General features: G+C 45.2%; 1 protein-coding gene across 2 annotated transcripts in view; it reads right to left on the reverse strand.

The window, feature by feature from the left end:
* Trpm1 (transient receptor potential cation channel subfamily M member 1) overlaps positions 1–24,631 on the reverse strand; it is a 101,213-nt gene that overhangs the window by 20,040 nt on the left and 56,542 nt on the right. The window contains exons 14-23 of one of the 2 annotated variants that reach the window (XM_041663877.1): positions 22,174–22,314; positions 21,317–21,346; positions 16,219–16,511; positions 13,801–14,029; positions 10,125–10,247; positions 9,641–9,772; positions 7,696–7,824; positions 4,738–4,989; positions 2,088–2,262; positions 599–619 (exon numbers count right to left, since the gene is read on the reverse strand). In XM_041663877.1, coding sequence (XP_041519811.1) covers positions 599–619; positions 2,088–2,262; positions 4,738–4,989; positions 7,696–7,824; positions 9,641–9,772; positions 10,125–10,247; positions 13,801–14,029; positions 16,219–16,511; positions 21,317–21,346; positions 22,174–22,314 — 1,525 coding nt within the window. Of the gene's footprint in view, positions 1–598; positions 620–2,069; positions 2,263–4,737; positions 4,990–7,695; positions 7,825–9,640; positions 9,773–10,124; positions 10,248–13,800; positions 14,030–16,218; positions 16,512–21,316; positions 21,347–22,173; positions 22,315–24,631 lie in introns of both variants that reach the window. The other variant, XM_041663959.1, reaches the window with a different exon arrangement.

Consider the following 24,631-nt stretch of genomic DNA (forward strand, 5'->3'; position numbering starts at 1 on the left):
AACATTTTCCATTTTCTTACCATCGTAACCCCTCACTATGTTTAGAAACTTTATTGTTCATTTGGTAGTCCTGGGAAAAATGAGCACAGGACCTTGCACATGCCTGGCAAGCATTCTACAACTTAGCTACACCATGTATATAATTAGTTTTTAATGATAGTTAAACAGACCCATTAACCATTATTGTATCTCCCTATGTTGTCTATTAGAATCTTATTTTGTCTTTTAATAATTTCCCATTAGCCGCTGATGATGTCTTCTTGTGATTTTCTTGCTTTCATTTTACATTAACTCTGAAAACATATTTGGTTTCTGGTGTGACATAGGGGTCCCTGGCACCCACTCAGATCGACTATGGAGTCATGTTTGAAAATGAATTCTTTCCCTTCTGTTCACAAAGGAGATCTGTTTCCCAAAGGGGGAAAACACGAGATCCAATGTGGAACTTATGGTCTATTCGCAGTCTAAAAAGGTACTGGTCTTGGGAAACCAAAGCCATGTTTAAAACTAGGATAAGACCATCAGTAAACAGACGAGGAAAAAGATTACTTAGGAAAACCCTTCACAAACTCACCCCACCAATTCCATGGGAACTTACGATTGATTTCCATGGCGTAGACTAGACAGTCATTGGATAGGAAGTTTGCGTTTTGTTTTTCAATTGTCCCAGGAGGGGAGAAAAGAAAACAAGATGATGGGTGAGAGGAACATAAAATAATTTACCAACACAAGAATTGCTTTGCTGCTAAGATACACAAAGACTCAAGCCTGCTAGAATAAATGTACCTATTATTAATTCTGAGAAACAGATTTCATGAATATCCATCTAGCCATATGTCTATAAACAACAGTGTGAGCTCAGGAGTTAAGCTCTGGGAAGGCATGATGTTGCTTCAGATGATCCTTTGAACTTTCAAGTGTGACAATCAAGCATTCCCTGTATCCTGCCACAAACACCTCAGCAGCGCAAATAGAGGCAAAAGTACGGGGAAGCAGTCAGATGGAGAGCTGAAAACCTGCTCCGAATGATGTTACTGAAAAAGTATAGTCTTTTGTTTACCTCATTATCCTCTCTCAATGTGATTAAAAGCATGAACCATAAAAATACCACAGCAATATCTGTAGTCCAGAAGCTTCTGTCTGTTTGCTTTAAATATATATGTTTAATTAAATTTGGGTTTAGACCAATTTCTCACATGTATACAAGGTGTACCAACCACTTCCATCCCCACCTTTCTATTTTTCCTGTCAACCTCCCCTCCTCCCCACAAATCTCACTTTCCTAGTTATTCATTCATTTTAACCCACTTAGATTAATCAGGACAACCTGTGTGACAATGAATTTGGAGCTAATCTTTAGGGTCTGGTGGGCTCAGCAGAGAACACAACTACAGACAGTGATTCCTTCCCTCTCCCACCTTTCCCAGAATCTACTGAGAGCCAAGAGTTCAGAGGTAAAGGATCACTGTGAACATCTCCTGTTTCCTCGTCTTGTTGGTAGTCCTTGTCTGGTGTGGTCCCTGTGCAAGTAACTGCAGTTGTGAGAAGTGTAAGATCTGCATTGACTCCAGAGAATGGCATTTTGTAGTGCATCTTTCACCCCATCTTCATGACATAAAGGGAGGGGAGCAAGAGGAGTAATGGAGGAAGCTAAGATAAATTTTCTCTCTTATAATATATATATATATATATTACATATATACACACCTATGTAATATAAAAGCAGAAATGGAGCTATTTGAAGGGAGGAAGTAACCAATAAAAGAAGGGAATAAGGGGCAGGAGGATACTGGGAGAAGGACGAATAAGAGCAACGTACAATGTATATAATGGGGAAAATGTCATAGTGAAGTCCATTCTTTGGTATGCTAACTAAAACACAATAGAAAAAACAGGGAATAATACATGCTTATATAGGTAAGATACTTTCAAAACTTAATTTTCCATAAAATAATCCAGTGCCTGTGGCAGAATGAAAAATACTTTACTTCTAAATTAATGGGTGTTCTCCCATTAACACGCAGCTAAGTGATGATCATCTGCCCTGGAAGCAGGGAAGAGAATCTTACTATGAATTCTAGTCTTACGGTCTATCTGGTCTGCAAACACCTCTCCGTAGATCATCCAGTAGGGCATGTAGAAGATGTTTCGAGCCAGTTTCCAAGAAGGCTTCTCCTCTGGGTGCAAGATGGCTTGGCGAGCTACTCCAAAGCTCATCAGCACCACCAGCATGATGACCACAAAGTACAGCATGTCGATCATCTGCGTAGGAAGAACACGCCTTCCTCAGTACTGACTCGTGGACCACGTTCACCTTGGCTCATGCTATTGTGCTCGCCAAAGGTGTCAGTTTAATTGTGATAAGCAAAAGTTTCTTTCCCATCTTTCCTCCTAATCCACAGGTTGGTAGCTTTTTATACCCCATGCAAAGCTTGTGTCTTATTCCAGAGCCCTGATGCCTTCATCTGCTTGGGCTCATTCTTGCTTCTATTTATTGCTGCCCATTGCTCCAGTTCAGTTCTAGAATGCTCCTTACCAAAGGCATTTGAATAATGTTTTCTGGTTTGCACCTAGAATACTTCTCACTAAAGGCTGTGTGTTAAAGGCTTAGTTTCCAGGTTGACACTATTGGTCAAGTCCAGGACAGAGATGGAACCTTTGAGATGTGTGGCTTTGTTGGAGATCCTTAAGTCATCAGGACGATGATTGGACCCCATCTCCTTCCTCTTTCTTTCCTCTTTGCCTTATGCTGTAAGCATGCTTGCTGCAACATGTATTCCTGTCATGAGGAGCTTCTGTAACACACACCCAAAGCCACAGGCTCAGTCAACCATGACTGTAACCTGTAATAGATGTTTTCTTTTATAGGTTGTATTTTCTTACAGTGACAAAAGCTAAGTGACACACCCCTACACAGATGTTCTGGTAATTCTAAGCGCAAACAGAGAAAAGGCTGGCCATGGTGGCACACATCTTTAGTACCAGCACTTGGGAGGCAGAGACAGGGGGTGCTCTGTGAATTTGAGGCCCTGCATGGTCTATGTAATCATTGTTATATCGGTCAAGGCTACATAACAAGACCCTGTCTTACAAATGAAAAACAGAGGCCTCATCAGAAAACATGGGGGTTTCTAGGAACAACAGCAAGAGAGTATTCTTCTTAGAAATAAAGGCATGAATGCTGAGTGGAGAGCGCTCCAGATGCTAGACAGATAGAACCCCACTTCCCTCCTTTTATATGGTGCTATAGACTGAACTAGGGCCTCACACGTTCTAGGCAGGACCTGAACTACATTGCCAGTGCTAAACTACTGTAACCCCCAATGCAAACAACCCCCCTTTTATCTGTATGGTGCTTTGCCTCCAAGTTTCTCTCCATCACATGTATGCAGCACCTACAGAAGGTGTCAAATCACTTGGGACTGGAGTTACAAACAGTTGTGGCCAACATATGGCTTCTGGGAACCGAATGAACTCAAGTTCTCTGCAAAAATAGCCAGTGCCCTTATTCATTGAGCCATCTCTCTAGTTCCTATAATCCCCAATTTTGAATGTTCCCAAGTATTAGGGTCCTGCCTGGAATTAACTAAACCATGTGTCCTGTAGCTCAAATATACTGGCTCTATTGAAGTATTTAAAAATAATTATTATTCTGTTATCCTATTTCTTGATTATTGCATAACTTAGAAGGTCGCCTTTCTTCTATACTAGCCCTAACATAAATCAGTTTAGTTATGTAGGGACAACTTTCTGGGTCACAGTTAGTCTTACATTCTGTGTCCTGTTCTCAAATAAATGTCATCATGGTTGTGTCTCAAACAATGGCACAAAGAACATATGTCTACCACCCCAGGGCAGAGCACACGAGCCAGAGTCGGTTGGGTTATAGAGGTAAGAGCCAGGCTTGGGCCCCATTGTCACTGGCTTCTGCCAGAGGCGAGGAAGTTAGCAATCTGAATTATCTATGAAAGCATTCTGAAATGGATGAAACTTCCTAACACATGAAATCCACATCCTGCCGTGAACAGTTTCTATGATGGTTCCAGCCCCCAAGAGGCAGAGCAAGTATATTGAGATACAACTATTGCTGCTGAATTACTTTTTAAAGAATTTTAAATATTATACTCTATGTGTATGGTGCTTTGCCTGTATATGTGTCTATGCATACAGTGCACTCCGTAGCCAGAAGAGGGTATTGGATCCCTGATACCGGAGTTACAGATGGTTGTGAGCCACCATGGGGGTATTGGGAATTGAAGCAGTCAATGCTCTTAACTATTGAGACATCTCTCCAGCCCCCCGACACTGAACTCTTACTACATATAAGAAACTTAGGCTTTCTTATGTCCTGGGACAGCAAAGAAAATTCTTAGAGAAGTGGAGGATATTTTCCTTTTTCTTCCTATCAAAATATAATCAGTACAAAATCAGAACAAATTTGATAAATACTTGATCATCCTACAGTTTAAATATGCTATGGAAGGAAGAATATGTCATATATTGAGTTCCTGGTACAGAATCAGAGATAAATGTCTATAATATGTGTGTGTATAAGAATCTTCAGCTCCTGGTTTCCTGTTGAAATGTATTAAGATATCTACATGCAGGGTAAAGGTACATGTTAAAGCAGCTGCAACGGAAAGACCAAGTGAAATCAAAGGAAGCCACACCCAAGCCTGGCCCAGCGTTCTAATGCCAGCCAAGCTATGTGGTTACTCATGGGGAGCTATTACTAACCATCTTTCCGATCATCATCACGTACGGACCAAGGTATTTGTTGACACCAAAGATGTCTAACACTCGGATGTACCAGAGGATGATGTCCACACAGTAGATGACCCGGCCGTAGCCCATGTACGGCTGGTTCTGGAGGCGCAGGATTGCCCCGACCATGAACATAGAAATGGCCACGAGGTCCGTGATGTTCCAGTACTCCTGGAGCCACACCTTGATTTTCTGGCTCAGTTTGCCCGGTTCCGACATGAGGATCTAAAAATAAACCCCAAAGAGCAGTAAGTGGAGAGGGTCCTATCAGAAACCTCATCTTCATTGGAATCTAGGAAAGATACGAATGCTGGGACAAGCCGGGCGGTGGTGGTACACGCCTTTAATCCTAGCACTCAGGAGGCAGAGGCAGGCGGATCTCAGTGAGTTCGAGGCAGCCTGGTCTACAAGAGCTAGTTCCAGGACAGGCTCCAAAGCTACAGAGAAACCCTGTCTCGGGGGGAAAAAATGCTGGGACATTTCAGGGCATCTGAGCCCTTTGTGACTCAAGATCTCCACACATGAATTTTTCAGGCCGAGGGTATATCTAGAGGGGGAAATTCCATGAAATCCTCTGTATTCTTCGATTCAGGGATTTTGTAGACATGGGAAATGCCTTCCAGATTGTCCCCTTCTGACTGTAATTAGAGCAGCTGCCTTTTGATTCCCTTTTTAATTACCTGGACTTGTGCCTACTGACTCACATTCCAGAACTGTAAAGAAGGAAAATTCTAGAGCAGGAGCAAGTTCTCTTACCGCAGAGGGTTGACCCACCTGGCGGAGAAGGCTGGATGGGGCTGGGAAACACAGGCTTGCCAAAATTTCTTTTCAAGTTAGACATGAGAAATCAGAGAAAGCTGAGCCAGATTTTTTCCTCCTGCTTGAGATATTATCCTTTTGCATCACCACTGACTTAAAGGACTCTTCCACAGAGTTAGTTATAGTGGGTGCTATTCTGCCAGCAGAATGCACAGCCATACACTTGCAGTCATGACAGGCACAGTGGAGGCATGGCAGGGGACAAGGCAGCCACGTCAGAGTACCCTTTCAACTTTGAAAATCATGAGTAGACCCCTGGATCCAAGGGCCAGTGGGGTATCGACTACCAACCAACCTAGAAGGGCTCACTGTCTCAGCAAGCCACGTGCGCTGGCTGACAGCTGTCCCGTCTTTCCCAGAACAATCCTGGTAGGATCCAGATCTTGACGGAGGGTGAGCAAGATGGCTCAGTGGGTAAAGACACTTGCCATACAAGTCTGGTGACCTGAGGTTGATCACGTGGGACCCACATTAAAAGTAGAAGGATAAAACTGGCTTCCCCAAATTTCCCTCTGACTTCTCCATGCGCCCCCAGTTATATAAAGGTAAGACTGGCACCTTGGGAAGTCTTGGGTGGAACAGCTGCGGAAACCTAATGGAGCCCAGCAAGAGAAGAAACAGTGGGAGTCACAGAGGAGGATGGAGTGTAGAATTCACAGCACTCTTGATTGCCCTGCTGTCACTTGATGACGACATCAAACTTACTCTACTGGGTGGGGTCAATAGTCAATACAAGATAACGGTATTGGTTCTGCGTCCATTGGGTAAAGGTCAGCAACCTGTACTGTATGTATCTTCACTGTAAGCTCATGTTCTGCCTGGATATAACTTGCTGTTTGTGAGTGAAGGCATTATTGTCAGGCTTGTGGGTGACAGCCCATCCCAGGTAGCACTTCCTTTGCCATCTGCGGAAACTGACGCTTGGCTTTCCATTTTACATAAAAGACCTGGTTGATGTGAGCCACGTGCGAGAGCATGTCTGTTCTTTTACAGCGCTTAGTTTAAAATCCGGACCCTTCTGTTTGCAGCAGATGCTCTGGGCCCCGCCCAGGTTCCCTGGAGCCTCTCACCAGGTGGGCATGCCACCCATTTACTGCAGGTGCTGCTGGGAGGCCCGCACCTGCCTCTTTCTGGGAGGCCCGCCCTCGGGTAATTGGAGTCACCGCTGCTTTGGGAGCCAAACACTGATGGGGGTCTGAAATTCCTCTCCCCCCCCCCTCCCTTGCAGGGTGGATCACCTATGGGGTTACACAGAGAACAGCCTCTTTCTGGAGCCACACCTCATTCAGCTCCTTCTCCTGCCTCCTTCTCCCCTTCCCTCTCGCCAAGAACTCTTCTTCCATGTGCCTCTGAAAGAAGACACCACCTGTGCGAATGCACAGTGTGATGCAAAGTCCCAAGTTATAGCACCAGTGTTGTTCCCAGGGCTCGGGAGGGGATCTGTGAGCAAAGTGCCTGTTGGACAAGCACAAGGTCCTGCATTTAGATGTCTGGAATTCACGTGAAATTTGGACAAGATGGTGTGTGCCTATGAGCCCAACACTGGGCTCGGGCAGTGATGGGGCAGGGGCTGTGGCAGAGACAGAGGAATCCTGGCTTTCTCACCAGTCAGTCTAGTCTAAGCCAACCTGTACGCTTGTCCATGCCAGTGTACCCACCCACACGGATGGATACACTCACATGCATGCACACACATGCACACATACACGCACACACACACACACACACACACACACACACTTTAAAAAAAGTTGCCGTCTCAGTTTTAATCTCAGGTCCCAGAAGACAGCTGAAAGTTGTGGCCACTCGTACTTGCTGGCTTGTGTCAAGTAGCTGGCAGAATTTGCTATAATTCCTCCATACACTCGAACCTATTTTTTGTTATCATGCGTCCTTTACGTTTCTTTGTGTTTTGAACTGTGAGTTCAAAGTCAGTCAGTCAGGAGGAGGAGGCATGCTCATCTGAAGCAAGCGAATAGAATGACTCCAGACAGTGAGGCCTCACAGGGAGGGCCCTCAGACAGCCACCGTCTGCACACAGCTCTGCATCAGGAACACCTGAAACCGAACCCAGCAGTTAGTGGAGGAGGGATCATTCTTTTCGATAATCACCTCTCGTATTTTCTCTAATGCCAGGCTCACAATGTAGGAGATGACGATCCACTCTTGAGGGGAGGGCCATCCATCCATCCGCACCAGGATAACATAGTTAAACAGCAGCAGATAGCCCAAGTAGGAGATCTGAAGGAGAAAAGCTGGTGCTTGTGTCTCAGAGATAGCATTTAATGCTTCATCTACAAGAGGTTCTTTCATTCCCTGCTTAGTGGACACCCTTCCTCCCTGCCTATCACCAGTGCAGAGATTGAAGTAGGATGGGGGCATCATACAACTTTGGTACCAAACAGGCCCTAGAGTCCATGTTTCACCATATGTTTGTCGTGAAGTTGCAGAAATCCTAACATACAAGGGACCTTTTGGTTAATTTGCTGGTGTGTCTTCTACATTCTGGGGAAAATGGCAAAGGTGACTTAGCCTTTCTGTCTCACACAGCTCGTTCTTAAATCTCCCATTGTAGACAGACAACTGAGAGTTTAGAAGAGATAACGTTTTGTATGAATTGTCTTCTGAGGCCTTCAGCAATGGCCAAAGGGCACCCTCACTTTCCAACGACAGGTCTGTGATTTTCTGTGGCCATAACAAATTATCTTTTTTTGACAAGAAAGGGGGTAGAATAGAGGTGGGTAGAAGAGGTGAGGCGTATGGCGAAGGGGCACAGCTGGCAGGAGGTTTTCTGCAGCTGGCTCTCCAAAATGGCATTGCGACCAAGCTATAGTACTCCTGGCATGACACTGGGATAGCATGTAGGTAGTGATCCATCTAAAGGATGCTCTCACCTGTTCTTGTGTCCTGTCCTGCTCTTGCTACCAGTGAGCCACATTCTCAGAAAGTATAGCTCTCTGGCTAGAGAATGACTCACTATGGCCCAGCACATTGTTTGGTGAGAGCTTTAGAGAAGAAAGTCTTTGTTGCCCTTCTAGTTGTGTATCTGGGTTCAGCCTTGCTACTGTTCCTATTGGAAATGCTCCCTCTGGCCCATGTGTGCCCAGCTTGTGGTGCAGCTTTGAAGAGCTGCGGCCTAGCGGGAGGTCAGTAGGGTTGGGCCTTTGAAGGTAGCATGGGGACTCTGGTCCTCCTTCTACTTTCCGTTCTATTCCTATCTGTGAGAATTGTGATTCTGCTCTGCTGCAGACTCCCAGCTATGATGTGTGACTTTGCCACAGGTCCAGAAGCACCAGGGCCAACTGACTACGGACGGAAACACCAGAACTATGAGCAGAAGGAACCCTTTTCTCTTTACATGTTGATCGGTTGTTGGGAGGGGGCAGGTTATAGTAACAGAGAGCTGACAGAAGCTATAGCCTTTTAAACAACCATGTCATTTTAGAGGAAAAAAATGGGGTCTGTGAGTTGACTCTAATTCACAGGTCATTTTTATTTTAAACAGGTTTTACATTTACTTTTAATTTTTTTTTATGTGTATGGGTATTTTGCTTGCATGTGTGTCTGGGCACCATGTGTCAGTGGAAACCAAAAGAGGGTGTTGGGCCCTTGGAACTGGAGTTACAAATGGTTGTGAACCACCATGTAGCTGCCTGGGATTGAACCTGGGACCTCTGGAAAAGTAGACAGTGCTCTTATTTGCTGAGCCATCTCTCCAACCCCCGTTTTTGGTTTATTTTAAAGCCAAACAAAACTTCCCCTAGTGTCAATTACTAAAAGTATTTTTAAAATTGTTTCCTTAAGCAAATAGAATATGTCTACTTTGCTTAATGAAGAGGCCATGTGGGGCTAGGGTAGCCAATATTCCCGCATCTTTAAAATATATGTGACAATATATTGGGATCTAATTTAAAAATTCTCAGTCCTAGTTTTTTTTATGACTCATTTTATCTTAATGAACCTTTGAACACTTTTTGAAGCTCTGAAATTTTTCTTGATTCTGGTATAGCTCAGTAGTCCCCACATGACCAAGGGCAATCGTTGGGGAGAGCCTTACTGTGTAAAACCAGAACTTGACAATGGGCGCATTGTAGAACTCGCAGATCTTTGTTCCAATGGGAATGCTCCTCTGCTTTTTGTGCTCATTCTCCTCATCCCCCTTTCTCGAGCCAGCGTCTGCATTTGCATCCTGGAAAATAGCATAGCATGTGGCAGGCAACCTGCAGGTGTGAACAGGCTAACCCCAGCACATGGCATGCAACCCGCAGGTGTGAACAGGCCATCCCCAGCGCATGGCAGGCAGCCTGCAGGTGGGAATAGGCCAACCCCAGCACATGGCAGGCAGTCTGCAGGTGTGAATAGGTCATCCCAGCACATGGAAGGTGGCCTACAGGTGGGAACTACCCCATTCCCAGCAGAAAGAGGCCTTAATAAGAGGAAATTCTTCTAGTGCTCCTATTAGTAAGCCTTCTAAGTCCATGGTAAAAACAAATCTAACCACTGAAAATGAGAGCCACATGACCCTCTTGAGAGCCACTGACCACAGTCTCCTCTTCTTTGTCTTTGCCGTCTTCATTCTCCTTGGATGTTTGATACGAGAAGTCATCGTATGTTCGGAATTCCAAGAACAGGATGGTGGGTGGAAGAAGGATCCCCATGATCACCTAGGGGATGAGGAACAAACCCAGTTTTAAACTAAGATAATCCAAGGAGAATCTAATCTCTGTCAGTTGCTTTCTTTTGTATTGGGATGAAATACCTAAGAAAACAAGTTATGGGAGGAAAGACTTGTTTTAAATCATCATAGTGGGGGAAGGGAGGAGGAAGGGGAGAGGAGAGGAGCTGCCATCCTCGTAGAGAGGGTCGGGGCCCGAGCCTGTACTTTGTGCTTTCTCTCCCCCCCCCCTTTATTTCATCCATTTGTAGCCTATGAACTGGTGCTGTCCACACTTTGGCGGGGGGTCTCCCCCTCTTGCCCTTAGTTAATCCTTCCTGGATATGCCATCATGGTCAACCCAGAGGTGTGCTTTACTGATTCAACGACCTTAGATACCAAAGCCTGGAGGCGCTTATGGTCACTAAGAGACACAATATCTGCATAAAATCTACACACATCCTTCCACACACTTCGAATCATGTCTAGGTGGCTGCTAACTTAATGCAATGTAAACGCCTGGTTAAATGCGGTTCTACTTTATTGTTTGGGGAGTAAGACAAAAAGGACAGTGTGTATACATTCAGTTCAGATATATTTACAAATAATTTCTTTTAAAAATATCACACATCCGTCTAGTGTGTGCATGTCACATGCCACAGTGCATGACAACTTGCTAGAGTTGATTCTCTCCTGCAACCATGTGTGTCTCAGGGATTGAGCTCAGGTTATCAGGGTTATAGCAGGCACCTTTGCCCTTTCGAAAGCCCTTAAAGGGGTTTTGATGTGTGTTCGGTTGATTTCAAGAACACGAAATCCTGGGAGCTGGAAGGCTGACTGTACTGTTGAAGCTATAAAGTTGGACTGCTCACTCGGGTCACCTAGGAGCCTGCGTTGTCCCCACCCTGACGATCTGTATCTTTATGTGCTGGATACTTTGGTAGAACTGCAGGCTGTGAGAAGTTTGAGAATATCCACCGAATTTCTTTTTTTCAAAAGAGAAATGACAAGTAATGTGTGTGATCCAGACTTTAAAAAGCAATGTTTGAACATTAAATCCCCACACAGGTAAGTCGGAGTTGAGGCTTAGCTAGAATTTTGCCAGCGCGGATCTATCCAGGCTGAGGCGAACTCATTCTGCAGATCAGGCTAGTCTTAAGCTTGCAGCCTTTTCACCTCAGCCTCCGTGTAGCCAGGATCATGGGCATGCACCACAGTACTGGCCCGGTTCTTCACCTGGTTTACATGGATCTGCTCTCCTTGTGTGTTTTACTTGTTTTTCTGTTGCCTCATGCAAGTTAGGAACCCAGGGCCTCATGCAAGCCAGGCAAATGTTGAACCACTGAGCTACATCCTGGCTCTCCTCATATGTTCTAAAAAGCTGGATCAAGTAAAAAAAAAATTCAGATGTTAAATGTTTTTCCTATCAAAATGATGAAGATAAAGACCTTGCTTGCTTTTCTGCTGCCTTCTAGATTTCATTACCTCGATGAGGTGTGACGCCAATTCAGCGTTCATCACATCACACTTGACCTGTTTTCTTTAATGCTTTTAAGATCTCTTTCATTCAGAAAACAAAATATTTGTTTATATACAAGGCTGCCGACAATAGCAATATAACAAACTGATGCTTTGTGTAGAACTGGATAGCTAGGCATGACATCTGTATTTGTAAGAGGTGGAGGCTCTTCTGCTAGTCACTATGTCATACAGGATGAGTGGCAATCTGAAATTTTAAGTGCCCCCAAATCTGATTTCAACACAATGCCGTAAGTGGGAAATTCCACACTGAGTTAATGTAATGGGCCATAGTTAAAATGCAGGCACGCTATAAATAATGAATAAAATATACCCCAGGCTGTGTATATAAAGCAAATGTGGAACAATTAATTTTGCACTGGGGCTTGAAGACCATCTCCAAGATATCTTAATTATGTCTATGTAAAAATTCCAGACCTAAAAAAAAGTTGAAAACAGTTTTGACCCCAGACATTTCGGATAAGGGATACTGAACTTGCAGTATTTTGCCTCTATTTTCAGAGAGCCCATAAAATCGATATAATATAATCATTATATAGTTGGATTAGCTGCCAAATAAAACCTTTTCTCGAGATAACCTAAGAGTTTGTTGACTGATTTTTCTCTCAACACACCCTCTTCAAACCTTCTCATTGCTTTATGTTCTCCCATAAGGCACGTGTAAGGACGCCATGTTGTCTGTCAGAGGGCAGATTGTAGTTTGACCTTTTAAGATGAATTTATTTTATGCACATGGGTATTTTGTTTGCACGTGTGTCTGTGCACTGTGTGCATGTCATGCCTGAGGAGACCACAGAGAGCATTGCCTCTCCTGGAACTGCAGTTACAGGCATTTGCTTACCACTATGGGGGTGCTGGGAATTAAACTGGAGTTACAGGCATTTGCTAACCACTGTGGGGGTGCTGGGAATTAAACTGGAGTTACAGGCAGTTGCTAACCACTGTGGGGTGCTGGAAATTAAACTGCAGTTACAGGCAGTTGCTAACCACTGCGAGGTGCTGGGAATTAAACCTGGATCCTCTGCAAGAGCAATGAGTGGTTTGAACCATTGAGCCCCTTCCCTAGCCCCCCAGGCCTGTGCTTTAGTAGTAGATTGGTGACCTGTCTGGAGAGCATGCTCAATCGTGGTGGCCTGAAGCTGAAAACAAAGACAGCGACAAAGAGCTCTGTAAGCGAAGCCCACTGGCTACAGTGGGGCCAGAGTGTCTGGCCACCTTAGTGCTGGTCCTGTCCCGTACTGACCAACTCAGACCCTGGGCAACTTAATCGCTAAGCTTCGAGTTCCTCATCCGTGCAGTCAGAACCGTTGTAGTGTAGTGTCTCCTGCGTGGGGATGCTCAGAGGATATAGTGGTGCCCTTTATCTCTCACCACCAGGATGCCTGACATAGACAGAGCGGACCTCCATGTCCTCTGGGTGTTGCCTACGTGCCTGCAGCGTTGCCACCCTAGTAGCTAAGCTAACGCGCCATACATTTTACACCCTCCCAAGCAGGTCACCGTCACCGCTCCCTTCTTTGTGGCCCTTAATAAGGAACTTTTAGGTTACTTGAATACAAGCACTGGGATGTTGTGGCAATTGATCTGGTCACGGAGACATCTACAAGGTGACTAATGGGTAGATGCAGCATACACTGTGGATACTCTGGACAGGCAGATGATTTATGGTTTTGGGGGAGGTAGAGTGAGATCATGTGAGATTTCATCATACTGCTCGGAACAATACATAATTTACAACTCAAGCAAGAGGATTAGGGTGGAGCTCAGGGGCAGAGTCTTCATCTAGTTTACATCAGGCCCCTTATTGCCCCCCCCAAAACAAGCAAGCGAAATAATCTTAGGAATTGATCATTTCCTGAATTTTCCATTTAACATTTCCAGGCTGTGGGTGCTGGGGTGACTGAATTGGAGGAAAATGGGCTCCTGTACCACAGGGCCACTGTAGATAGACTTGGCTACAGCTACTGAGCTCAGCCTGGTGTCCCGTCTTGGTGATCCCAGCCCAATGACTGCCTCACACCCACCTTCAGGCCAGGGTTCTTCCGCATCCGGAGCCTTCCCATCCACATGTCCGTCAGCAGCATCTGGCTGCAGGTGTGAGCAATGAAGTCCCGGTGCTTGGCTGCCACAGCCAGCTTGAGGCAGGTCGAGTTGCTCCAGTTTTTGAGCTCGTAGGTCAGAAGTTTCATGGCCACCTGCTCATCGTGCTTGTAAGACTGATCTAAGAGCTCCACCGCAAGCTGCCCAAAATCTCTGCAGGGAAGAAGATGGTGGTGATGAAGCCAACAGTGGCTGTGAATTTGTACTTAAATGTACATGTCCATGGGGATGTGGGGAGCCATAAGACACAGAACACAGGATTGAAAGTGGCTTTAATGTCCTCTTTAAGGTCTTAAAACCTGTCACCAGAGGAAGGAGACAGCAAGTAGCAGGATTTATGATTGGTCAGAGAGGGAACAGGTTGCTCTTCCTGCAAACAGGGCTTTAGGTAGACCTATCTATGTCCTTCAGGAATCGAGTGGGGCTGGTGGAACACCAGAATGGCTTGTGAGTGTTTGTTAGGTTCTGATTTTAAATGTGGCTGCTGGACATGCTGATGCGTTGACACAAGCCAATCATTTAAACCATGTGCTCTCCTTGTATTGTGTAAGACTTCAACAAGGCATTGATTACAAGATAATTCAACATGCTCAGTGTAATGAAACAAAGTGTAGCTGTCATAGGGCCCAGAGAAGGACATCTGATGGTTAATGGCAGGGTAAGTGTAGGAGTCAAGGGCATGGAGAAGGTGACATAGCTTTATTTTGAAAATAGTTTATCCCTTTTTCCTCATGACCACAATTCCAATATTTAATGACAGTGATAGCTATTTCCTATCCTTTGACTTTTTTGCATGAGATATGATTAAAATATGGCCATATAGCGATCATTCCCTTCTGGTTTTGCTTCTCCATTTATAGGGCATTTTATTGAAGTTATGAAGATGAAAATGAAGGAGGGAGAGTGGCCATTCCTGTCCCTTGAAGATGCTACAGCGTACAGTACTTTCTTGTTCTGGTCCTAGGCTGTAGGGTGACGTATCACCAAGGGAGGATGCTCTAGAAGGCAGGATTGCATCTAGAATAGCTGCATCACCCAAGGTAGGTGAACATATCTCTGTTTTAAAAGTCCTTTGGGCTCAGGATTTATAGAGATGGCTGTGTGGCTAAGAGCATTTGTTTCTTCTGTGGAGGAGCCGGGTTCAGTGCCCAGCACCCCCATGATGACTCACAACCACCTGTAACTCCAACTCCAGGGGACTGGACGCCCTCTTCTGACCTCCTCAGACACCAAGCATGCAGGCAGGATGGCGCACATGTGTGTGCGTACACACACACAGACACAGACAAAACATTCATACTCATAAAATAAATCTAAGAGAAAACCATTTAAAGCTTCGGGTTCTAACAGTTAGCCTACTAATTATTTTGGAAATCATTGCATTTAGAACAAAAGCAGAAGGCTTCCAAAGCCCTCAGATGCTGGCAAGACTGCCTGACTGGATCTGCCTCAAGTTTATATGCTTATAAAGTCTTCCGTGGGCTTCGTATTTCCAGTCTGGCATGTGACAAACTTGGAAAGGGCTGGTTGCTCCTAACAACAGAAGAAATGCTGAACAAGCTGGAGATCAACATCCCTTCTTCGCTCTATCACAGGGAAGAATTCTATATCTAGACTGCAGGGGCAGGCAGGCAGACAAGGAATCATTGCTCACTGTAGCGGACATGCCCACAGAACCAGGGCAAACTCGGGAAACACAACATGAGCTATAACCCATGTATTGCTAAATGCTTGCTGTGGCCAAGTCCAAATGGGATCAAGTCCAGGGCCCTACCCAGCCAGGTTCTAACAGCGAATGTATGGAACAACCCCTCTTCCAATAGGGGGAAGGGGAAAGGAGCCACGTTAAAATCTGGGAGTAATCTCTGCCCTCCTTTTCCAGGCCTGCCCCGGGAGAAATGAGCTAAACAGAAAACCTAGCCTACTGTGAGTATCTGCATGAAGAGAAAACACCAACACCAGCCCCCTTTAGCCATCTGCCCCAGCTACAGGGGAAGTAAAATCCAGAAGTCCTCCTGAAGTTCAGAGCCCAGTGTGTAGTTGTGTTGAGGTTTATACAGCACAAGCAAGTGTCTCTTTATGGGAATCTATGTCACTACCTTGTTAGCATAAAAGGGGCTTTGATAACTGGCATGGGAAAGCAGCAGACTAAACCAGTAACAACCCAGAAATAGCCCAGGGGACAGCAGTGAAAAATACTGACAGACATGATGAGCAGGGCAGTTTATGAGTAAGCCTCAACCACAACGGTCCTCAAAGGGGAAGCTCAGCGGTCATGCCTTTAAGGGGAGAGCACCAGAGCAATAGCCAATCTGGGCCTCACATTCCTTCAAGATCCTCACTTGGAATTGTTGTCCAGGTCCTGCGAGATGTCATCTACCAACTCGCTCTCGGAGGACTCATGGGCCATGGCCTTGTAGAGCTTGCAGGCCACCAAGGCCTTGGCCATGCTCTCCTCCCCGCGCTGCCACAGGAAGACGGCCATCTTCTGGCGCTTCATGAGCACGGCCCACACCATGAGCTCATGAAACGGGTACTGGAACCGACTCACAGCCGGGTCGTCCACGTCGATGTCAATCTCTTCCTCTTTCTTCTTCTTCTTTTTCTTCTTCCCTTTGGCTGGAGGTTCATCATCCTGGGAGGAAAGAAACACGGCTTCTTAAAAAAAATGGCTCTTCTTAAATTGACAACAAATTAGCTCTTCAGGAGCTACAGGAGAGAGAGGAAGGCTTCCATGTCAGAAGCAGCAGAGAGACTTGGTGAGCCCCAGGCTTTGGGCTCCACTCTGCATACTGATTCCTTTGAGAAGGCCCTGCGTGTTTACTATGCGGAAGCCAAGTGATCTGAAAAGGAATGCTGCTATTTGAGTAACTTATCCCACCGGGTCAGCAGCTGTTTTTCCCCAGAAGGTTTAAACCAAGGAGACAAAGCAAACAGCTGAAAAACCTCCCCATAAACTAAATACAGATAACCCAACAGGAAAGGTGAAGTCACCCTTTGTCTCTTCAGGGACATCTCCCAACACAGGGGAACACTGATAATTGTTTGTAAGATATAGCTGAGCCAAGAACTGATGGAGACAGTGTAGTGGGGCCTGGTAGCACAGGCCTGTAATACCAGGTAACCTGGAGGCTGAGGCAGGGCTCAGCAAGGTCAAGACCTTCCTGGGCTACTGAGAGAGTCAAAGGCAAGCCTGGGCAACCGCGTGAGATTCCCCTCAGAATAAAAGTAAAGGCTTGCTGTGCAAACATGAGGAACTGAGTTTGGATCCCTATGCCATGTAGAAAGTCAGCCGAGACAGCAAGGGCTTGTAACCCCAGCCCTGGGAGGCAGAGACAAGAGGATCTCTGGGCTTGATGGCCAAGTCAGTCTAGTCAATCGGTGAGGTCCAGCTTCAGAGAAAGACTGTCTCAAAAAATAAGGGGAAGGAAAAAAGGGATGGAGGAATATGTGCATCTTTTAAAAATCAGGAGATTGGTAAGTGGGCCAGGAGGCTCCTGCTGTCAAGCCCAAGGACCAGAATCCAAAGACTTCAATTCCCAGCACCTACATGATGCAAGGAGAGAACAGACTTGTACAAGCTGTCCGCTGGCCTCTACTGGCATGTATTTTGTGTCTGTGTGTGCACACATGCACACATGCATACACACACACACACATACACACACAATGTAATTAAAAAGAAAACTCGGAATAAGAACTATGCTTCACTAAGCTATCGGACAGGCGGAAGAGGCTAGAATGGTGTGTAAAGGCTTGTAAAAGTGAACTTGGAAGTCTCTTTTAGGAAAAATGGAAATGAGCAAGTTCAACGTTGTAAGACAGGAAGACCGGATGAATTCGTATTCTCAGTGCCTGTCCTTGAGGAAATGAAATATAAAGTAAAAACAGGCCTGGGAGCAGAGTATTCCAGAGGCACGTTAAACAGATCTTTGTGACCAGGTTGGTCCTACCAGATGGAAGGACTTGAGAAAGGGAATAATAGAAGACTCGGGGCTCACGGGATAGAGCCAGAGTTGGGCCTTAGCTGTGAGTTCTGAACTGAAGCCTTTTTAACAAAATCATTCAGAATGGGACGCTGTTGAGCATGGCAGTTTAATTATAAAACACTCAGCAATAGCCGAGTGCCATTCTGAGCTGCAGCGTTGCTTCCCCTGCCCCAGGGTGGTGTGGTTTTGTGTGTGTCTGTGTCTTGTTTTTCTTAGTGCTTCATTTTTAAAGCTTCTTGTTACTGGTGCTGTCAACTCTTCTGTCCCATGAGGAGGGTACTTGAGTTGATCTTCCTGATGTCAAATAGTATTCTTTGCTGATAGTTATTTTGCTAAAGAAATACAGCAATAAAAATGACTTCTAATGACGTTCCTTTGTACCCATAGACAGGTTCCTCTCTCAGCCATCATATAACATTCCTTTGTACCCATAGATGGGTTCCTCTCTCAGCCATCATCAGAGAAGCTTCCTCCTGCAGTAGATGGGAACCAACACAGAGACCCACAACTGGATGTTGTGCAAAGACCTTGAAACTCTCAGTTCTAAATGGGATCTTTTCACCAAGTCCCTCCCCTCTGGGCTCAGGGAGCTTTGAAGAAGAGGAGGCAGAAAAGTTATAAGATCCAGAAGCACTGGAAGGCACCAAAGAGACAGTGTCTTCTAGATAATACAGGGTTGATCTGTTAGAGACTGTGGCTGCATGCACAGGGCCTGCCAGATACTAACCAGACAGGGACCCAGCACCGAGATGAAGAAGTGGGCTCGAATGTCTATCCCCAGCCAAGAAGCTATTTCCAATTGATAACTGCGAGAAAAGGAGTCTCACTGGGTATACAAATTAGATTTAAGGGCCAGCCTATACCCAGCAGCAGATGGGCACAAAATGAACTCAGTGATATCTTAGAAGATTTTTTTTTGTCTCATATTGCTGTTTGAGCTTTTTTAAAAAAAGAAAAAAGAGAAAAGAAAAGAATAAAAGGAAAAAATTACTGGTCCTTGGTTTGTATATTATGGCTTATGGTTTTGAGGTTGTATGGGTTTTGCTTGCTTGCTTGTGGTTTGGGGTGTGTGTATGTGTGTGAGTGTGTGTGTGTGTGTGTGTGTGTGTGTGTGTGTATGTGTGTGTGTGTATCTGCATTTCTCATGCTCTTTCTTAGTTTCTTTTTCTTTTCTTGTTAGTTTATTTTGTTTTATCCTTGTTTGTCTTTTTTATTTATGTGTTTTTCTGTTTGTTTATTTGGTGGGTTGGTTTTTCAAGGCTGGGTTTCTCAGTAGCTATGGAGCCAGTCCTGGAACTTGCTCTGTAGACCAGGCTGGCTTTGAACTCACAGGGATCCGCCTGCCTCTGCCTCCTGAGTGCTGGGAGTAAAGGCGTGCACCACCACAGCCCAGTATGTGTTTGTTTTTTTAAAAGAGAAAAAAAGCATGCAGTTGGAAGAGTCCGGAGGTGGAGAGGATCTGTGAGGAGATGGAAGGCAACCATGATCAGAATACATTCTATAAAAAAACTTTATTTTTAATTAAAAAAGATTAGGAATGTCATACAGTTTTGAGTTTCCTCATTAGCACCTACTGACAAATGATAATGTCATATCTTTTCCTTGTTTATCTTAACAATAAGGTAATATATTAAAGACTTGCTAATATTAAATTGTATTTGCATTCTTAGGAAATCTTAATTTCTTATTTAGACATTAAAAAGTTTTATTGAGTTCTTTGGTATTTAATGGTTTTTAGATGATAGAAATAACATTGTTCTCTAAGGGTTTCTGTTACTATTTCTTTGGAAATTGATTTTACAAACTTTATAGAATTAATTAGCTAGCCTCCATCTCTAAAAGTATCTGTTATCCCATAGACACCTTCAACAGATACTGTGGGCTATTATCATTGTTTCTGGCTACCTTCTAGAACCTGATCATAAGACCCCATTGCTGTGGACACCATATGCTTGAGTCAAGGAGAAGTCAAGCTGGTAAGACCTGGGAAATTCATTCCTACTGACTAACTTTCACAGAGCTAGAAGGTTCTGTACACACTACCAGGGAAGAAAGCTAATCACTCCTTCCCCTGCAGGGAATCCTGTGAGCTACAGCAATGATTGGCCTGGCAAGACATACCACCGGTGCAATAGCAGCGTGAATGTTAGGGTAGCGACAACACCTTTCTGACCGGATTAAAGGCTAGCTTCACCAGATGGAACTCTTGTCCCTGTGCCTGCTACTGGGCCCCAAACCCATGGCTGGCCCTGTCAGAGGCCTTCGGGAATAACTTACTATATCTGCAAAATGGACATAGTATCAAACTGCCCCCTAACGTATTTTTAATGCTCGTAGATCAGAACACCTTTCAAACCTTATTAGAGAAACTTCTTTATACAGTAGAGACTGTGGAGTGCTCATCTCTCAGGGGATATTTACACCACAGTTTCTTTCTCCAAGGCTTGGAGGCCATTGCAGAAAAAGGGGAAGAGAAATTGTAAGAGCCAGAGGTGGCTGATATCTGCATTGAAACAGTTCTTGCTAGACATGACAGAGCCGTTGCCTCTGTGAACTCACAGTGGCCATGACTGTATGCCCAAGACCTGCATAAGATCAAGCCAACCAAAATCCCAGCATGGATGGGAGAGGAGCTTATTAAGTCCACCCCTAGCTGAGGTGTGACTGGTAATTGACGTCTATGAGGGCAAATAGAATCAGTTTTCTTCAGGGCTGAGGTTTCTGAGAGGCTAGCCAAGCTTCAGTAGATGGTCCTACATCCATGTACATACAGGCAGCATCCAGTGAACTCAGTGGCTTTAAAAAACAGCCCACGGAGTTGTGAGTGAAGGGCCATGTGTGGATATGGGAGGAATTGGGGGGGAGTGAATGAGGGTGCATTTGATTAATCGAAATACATTATATTCACATATGAAATTCTTAACAAAAATAAAATTAAATTGTTAAGATATGATAAGCTTAGGCTGGGGAGATGGCTCAGTGCTTGGCTCTGAAGTGTGAGGACTGAGTTCGAATCCCTAGGACTCACGAAGAAGCTGGGCAGGTGTCATACCTGCGTGGAGTCCTGCCCTTGGGAGGCAGAGACAGCTTTCCCAGGCCAAGTTGGTTAGATAAAGTAGTTGTAGCTAACATGCTCCAGGTTCAGGCAGAGATCCTGCCTCAAAATACAGTGGAGAGCAACTGAGGAAGACATGAGAACAACCATTCACACACATATACCCACACACAAGCACACACACACACACACGCACAAACACACTGGAAAACACAGCCTCCCCTAGTACTTAAAATTTTTAAAGGTGTCCGACCTTTTTGACGATTCCTTCAACCCATCTAATATTTTGGTATAGAGTACTTATTCATGGAAAACATCCCTCAATTTTCTGTTACTCTGAATCTAACCATTTCCACAGAGTGACTGAAGTGTCATAAGCAACCCCGTTCTACTTACTTCCATTCCCAGAAGTTTAAGTGCTTTCGGCTGCATGATGAAGAAGCAGGAAAAGAAATAAATTTACTCAGGTGAGTACAGTGTTAATTAAGTTAAATAGTCTGTATCGCTACTAATTAATGGCAACATCCAAGAGGAGGAAATGCTTGCACATAAACTGCTTCTGTCAGCAGAAGTCAGTTTGGAAAGACAGACAGGCACACGGCCCTCCTCGGAAGTAGAGCCAAACAAATCTCCAGCACAGATTGTGGAGCAGGAGTGAGGACTACTCCCCGCAGATCTGATGTTTACATGACTGGGGTTTTGATGGACTGGAGCAACCGGAAGCATTAGGGCAGGTCAGGAATTAGCTTTAATTTTGGTAGAGGAATAGAATCTATTGTGGTAGGGTGGGGATGGCTTGCCACAGCTGTCTTGGATTCCTTGGATGTACCGTGAGTTTGGCTACAATTGTTTGACCAGCAGGGAGCCCTGACTTTGGCGGGGGCGGGGGTGGGGGGAGTAACAGATGCTTTTTTATGTTTTAGAAGTTGACAACAGCTTCAGTGCTTGGTGGGAGGAGGGGTTGAGAGAGTAGAGACACGGGACCAGGAGGAAGGCTATTGTGGGGAAAGAGGGAGGGCAGACTGCTTGACAGGTTGCACTGACTGACCCAGTATTTGAGGTGATAGGAGTGACTGCACCTGGCACCCGGAAGCCTCACACTGGGGGGTCCGGACAGAGGCAGTGTGGGTGTACTCTGGGACAGATGGCGTGAAGAGCTGGGTTCTGCACGGGGAGATTTATTGGGAAGCATAGTAAGGAACCACATGCCACTCTGGGGGGACACAGGACACGGCGTGGCCGCTGATCTGTACCCTCTTAGGGCCAAATAAGTTGTTATAGAGAGTTCGGAAACTCTTCCGGGTGTAGTTGCAGCGGTAGGCGCCTCCCATGAGATACTCCAGCACCAGCCCTATGTCGATGAGGCTGATGTGGTAATCAGGCGGAAGGTTGCTCTGCAAAAGAAGAAGTTCACAGTGAGGACAGCATCCCGCAAGTTAGGCCACATCACCCCAGGAGCAGCTTGGCTGTTACTATAACAACCATGTTCAGTCTGTTACCATATGGCGTGTGGGAATGATTCCAAACACTGGCATCAGCTCTTGCATTGAGAAGGAAGAGTTAAAAACTCAGGCACTGCAGAGTCTATGGCAAGCCCATGGCCAGGCAGAGTGGTTTGCAGCTGGTATAGGGAGGTGGAAGGAGCAGTGTGGTACCAGCGGAATATAAGCGTTTATTTGTATGACACATACCCTGGATAACCCCCTGGAGAGGAGACGCTAGCTTCAGGGAGGGGCCAAGCTTCATTTGGGAAGCAGAGGGTCTTATGGGAACCTATAGGTGGCCAACGTATATTTCAGGGCCAGGAGCCCCTCTGGTGAAAGCTTAAGTGGTAGTCAGTGACTCTGGGGCACACCAGATCTTCAGTAAAAACACAACCAGCACCTGTCTGATCTGACAAGGAGCCACCAAAGGGGCTGAATCTTATCCACGTGGAAGAGGATCTGCTGGGACAGAGTCCCGGTGGTGAGAAGCAATGTCCTGAAGCGAGGCGCTCATCTATATCCTAGACTAGCTACACTGGCTGAACCTTTGTTCCTAAAATCTATATTTCTTAAGATCCTATTATGATCATTGACCATGTTGGGTATTTTTTACTCTTGGGACTTTTCTTTTTCAGTGCCGAGGACCGAGTTCAGGGTTTCATACATGGGAGGTATGCACTCTACTGTTGAGCTACATCCCAGCCGAAGATTCCTTGTTGGCGACCAGGAGCTGGATGCTGGGGAGAGGGATGAAGCTGTGAAGAGGGGAGCGCAGCATCATATGGAACCCTCAGGAGTGTCTGGAGGTGCCTAGGTGCATTGTTTAGGCGCGAGTAAGGGTTTCCATGAGATGATGACATAGGAGCAATGGAGCAGGAATGATGGGGTGAAAAGAGAAAGAGCGAGTGCTCCAGGAGGGGTCACAGGTCTGGGCCAGGCCCAGTGGAAATGTGTATGTATTGGGACAAGCTTGAACTTCAGAATTCTGCCATGGAACGATTTGGAGATGCTGGTTATGAACAGGGAATCAAGTGATGAGCAGGAGGACTACAGGAGAGGGGCGATTATTGAAGTCATTCAGCTGGGAAACAGTTGGGATTAAACACGGATCATTGCACTTCCTCTCTAAATGAAGGATTTTGTGTAGGTGAGTACTAAATTCTCAGCTGAAACTTATTTTTTTAACAACAACAAAAACTGTATTAAAATAAGATTAGGATATTTACCAATCTAGGCTTCCCTCTGGACTTATTATTATATTATTCTTATTTTTTCCCACACTCCCCTGGGGAGAAGGAAGGATGGAAGATGAGTGGGGAAAATAATAATGATAATAATAATAATAAGTTCAGAGGGAAGCCTAGATTGGTAAGTATCCTAATCCTATTTGGATGCAGTTTTTGCTGTTGGTAAAAAGCTTCAGCTGACAATACAATACTCACTACACGAACTCCTTCATTTAATGAGAGTGGAAGGAGACGAGGTTGGAAATCAGTCTTCTACTCTAAATGTGTAAAAGGGCAGGGTTTTCCTTTTTAAAGTGTGTTACAATTAAATGTGTATGTTTACATATATTATATATATAAATAACATATATTATATGTCCTCCTTGGAAAAAAGAAGAAAGTTTACACTTCCTAGTCATTCTTCCACCTGGGTCTTGAGGGAGGAAGCAGAATGCGGAACAAGGCTCTGGGTCCAGGGACCTCTGAGATCCTCAGTTCCCACCCACTGATTCCATTCTGCTCTGTAGAAATCACGTTATCATATTCTTAGAACTGAATCATGATAAGAAATATGACCAAGTCATCCAGAACTCTGACCAAAAGCCCCACTGTCTCATTCTAGAGAGATAGATTGCCCCTATGAGAACCTGACCTCATCTCTAACTTGTGATGACAAGAACAAGAGATGCCAGCGTAGGACCGAGTGAGCAAGACCCCACAGGAACACAGGCTGTGATAGTGGGGGGCCCTGGAGAATGAGGAGAGCCGTTCCCCTTAGAAATGAAGAAACCACAAACGCTGAGAGCCTCTGGTGCACTACACAGGGCACACAAACCTCCTGAGCAGCCTCCTGTCGGTTCTTCTGGAGCCTACACTGTTATCAGTGTGCCCCTGTGCTGTGATACTTCGAGTTTTATTTTTGCTTTTTGTATATTTGTTTGTTTGATATGCATACATGTATGTATTTGTTTGTGTGTGTAGGTACACATGCATGCATGTGT

This window comes from Microtus oregoni, unplaced genomic scaffold (assembly GCF_018167655.1).
Source record: "Microtus oregoni isolate MIOR12 unplaced genomic scaffold, Mior012 000000F_ref0000247, whole genome shotgun sequence".
NCBI classification, from domain to species: Eukaryota; Metazoa; Chordata; class Mammalia; order Rodentia; family Cricetidae; genus Microtus; species Microtus oregoni.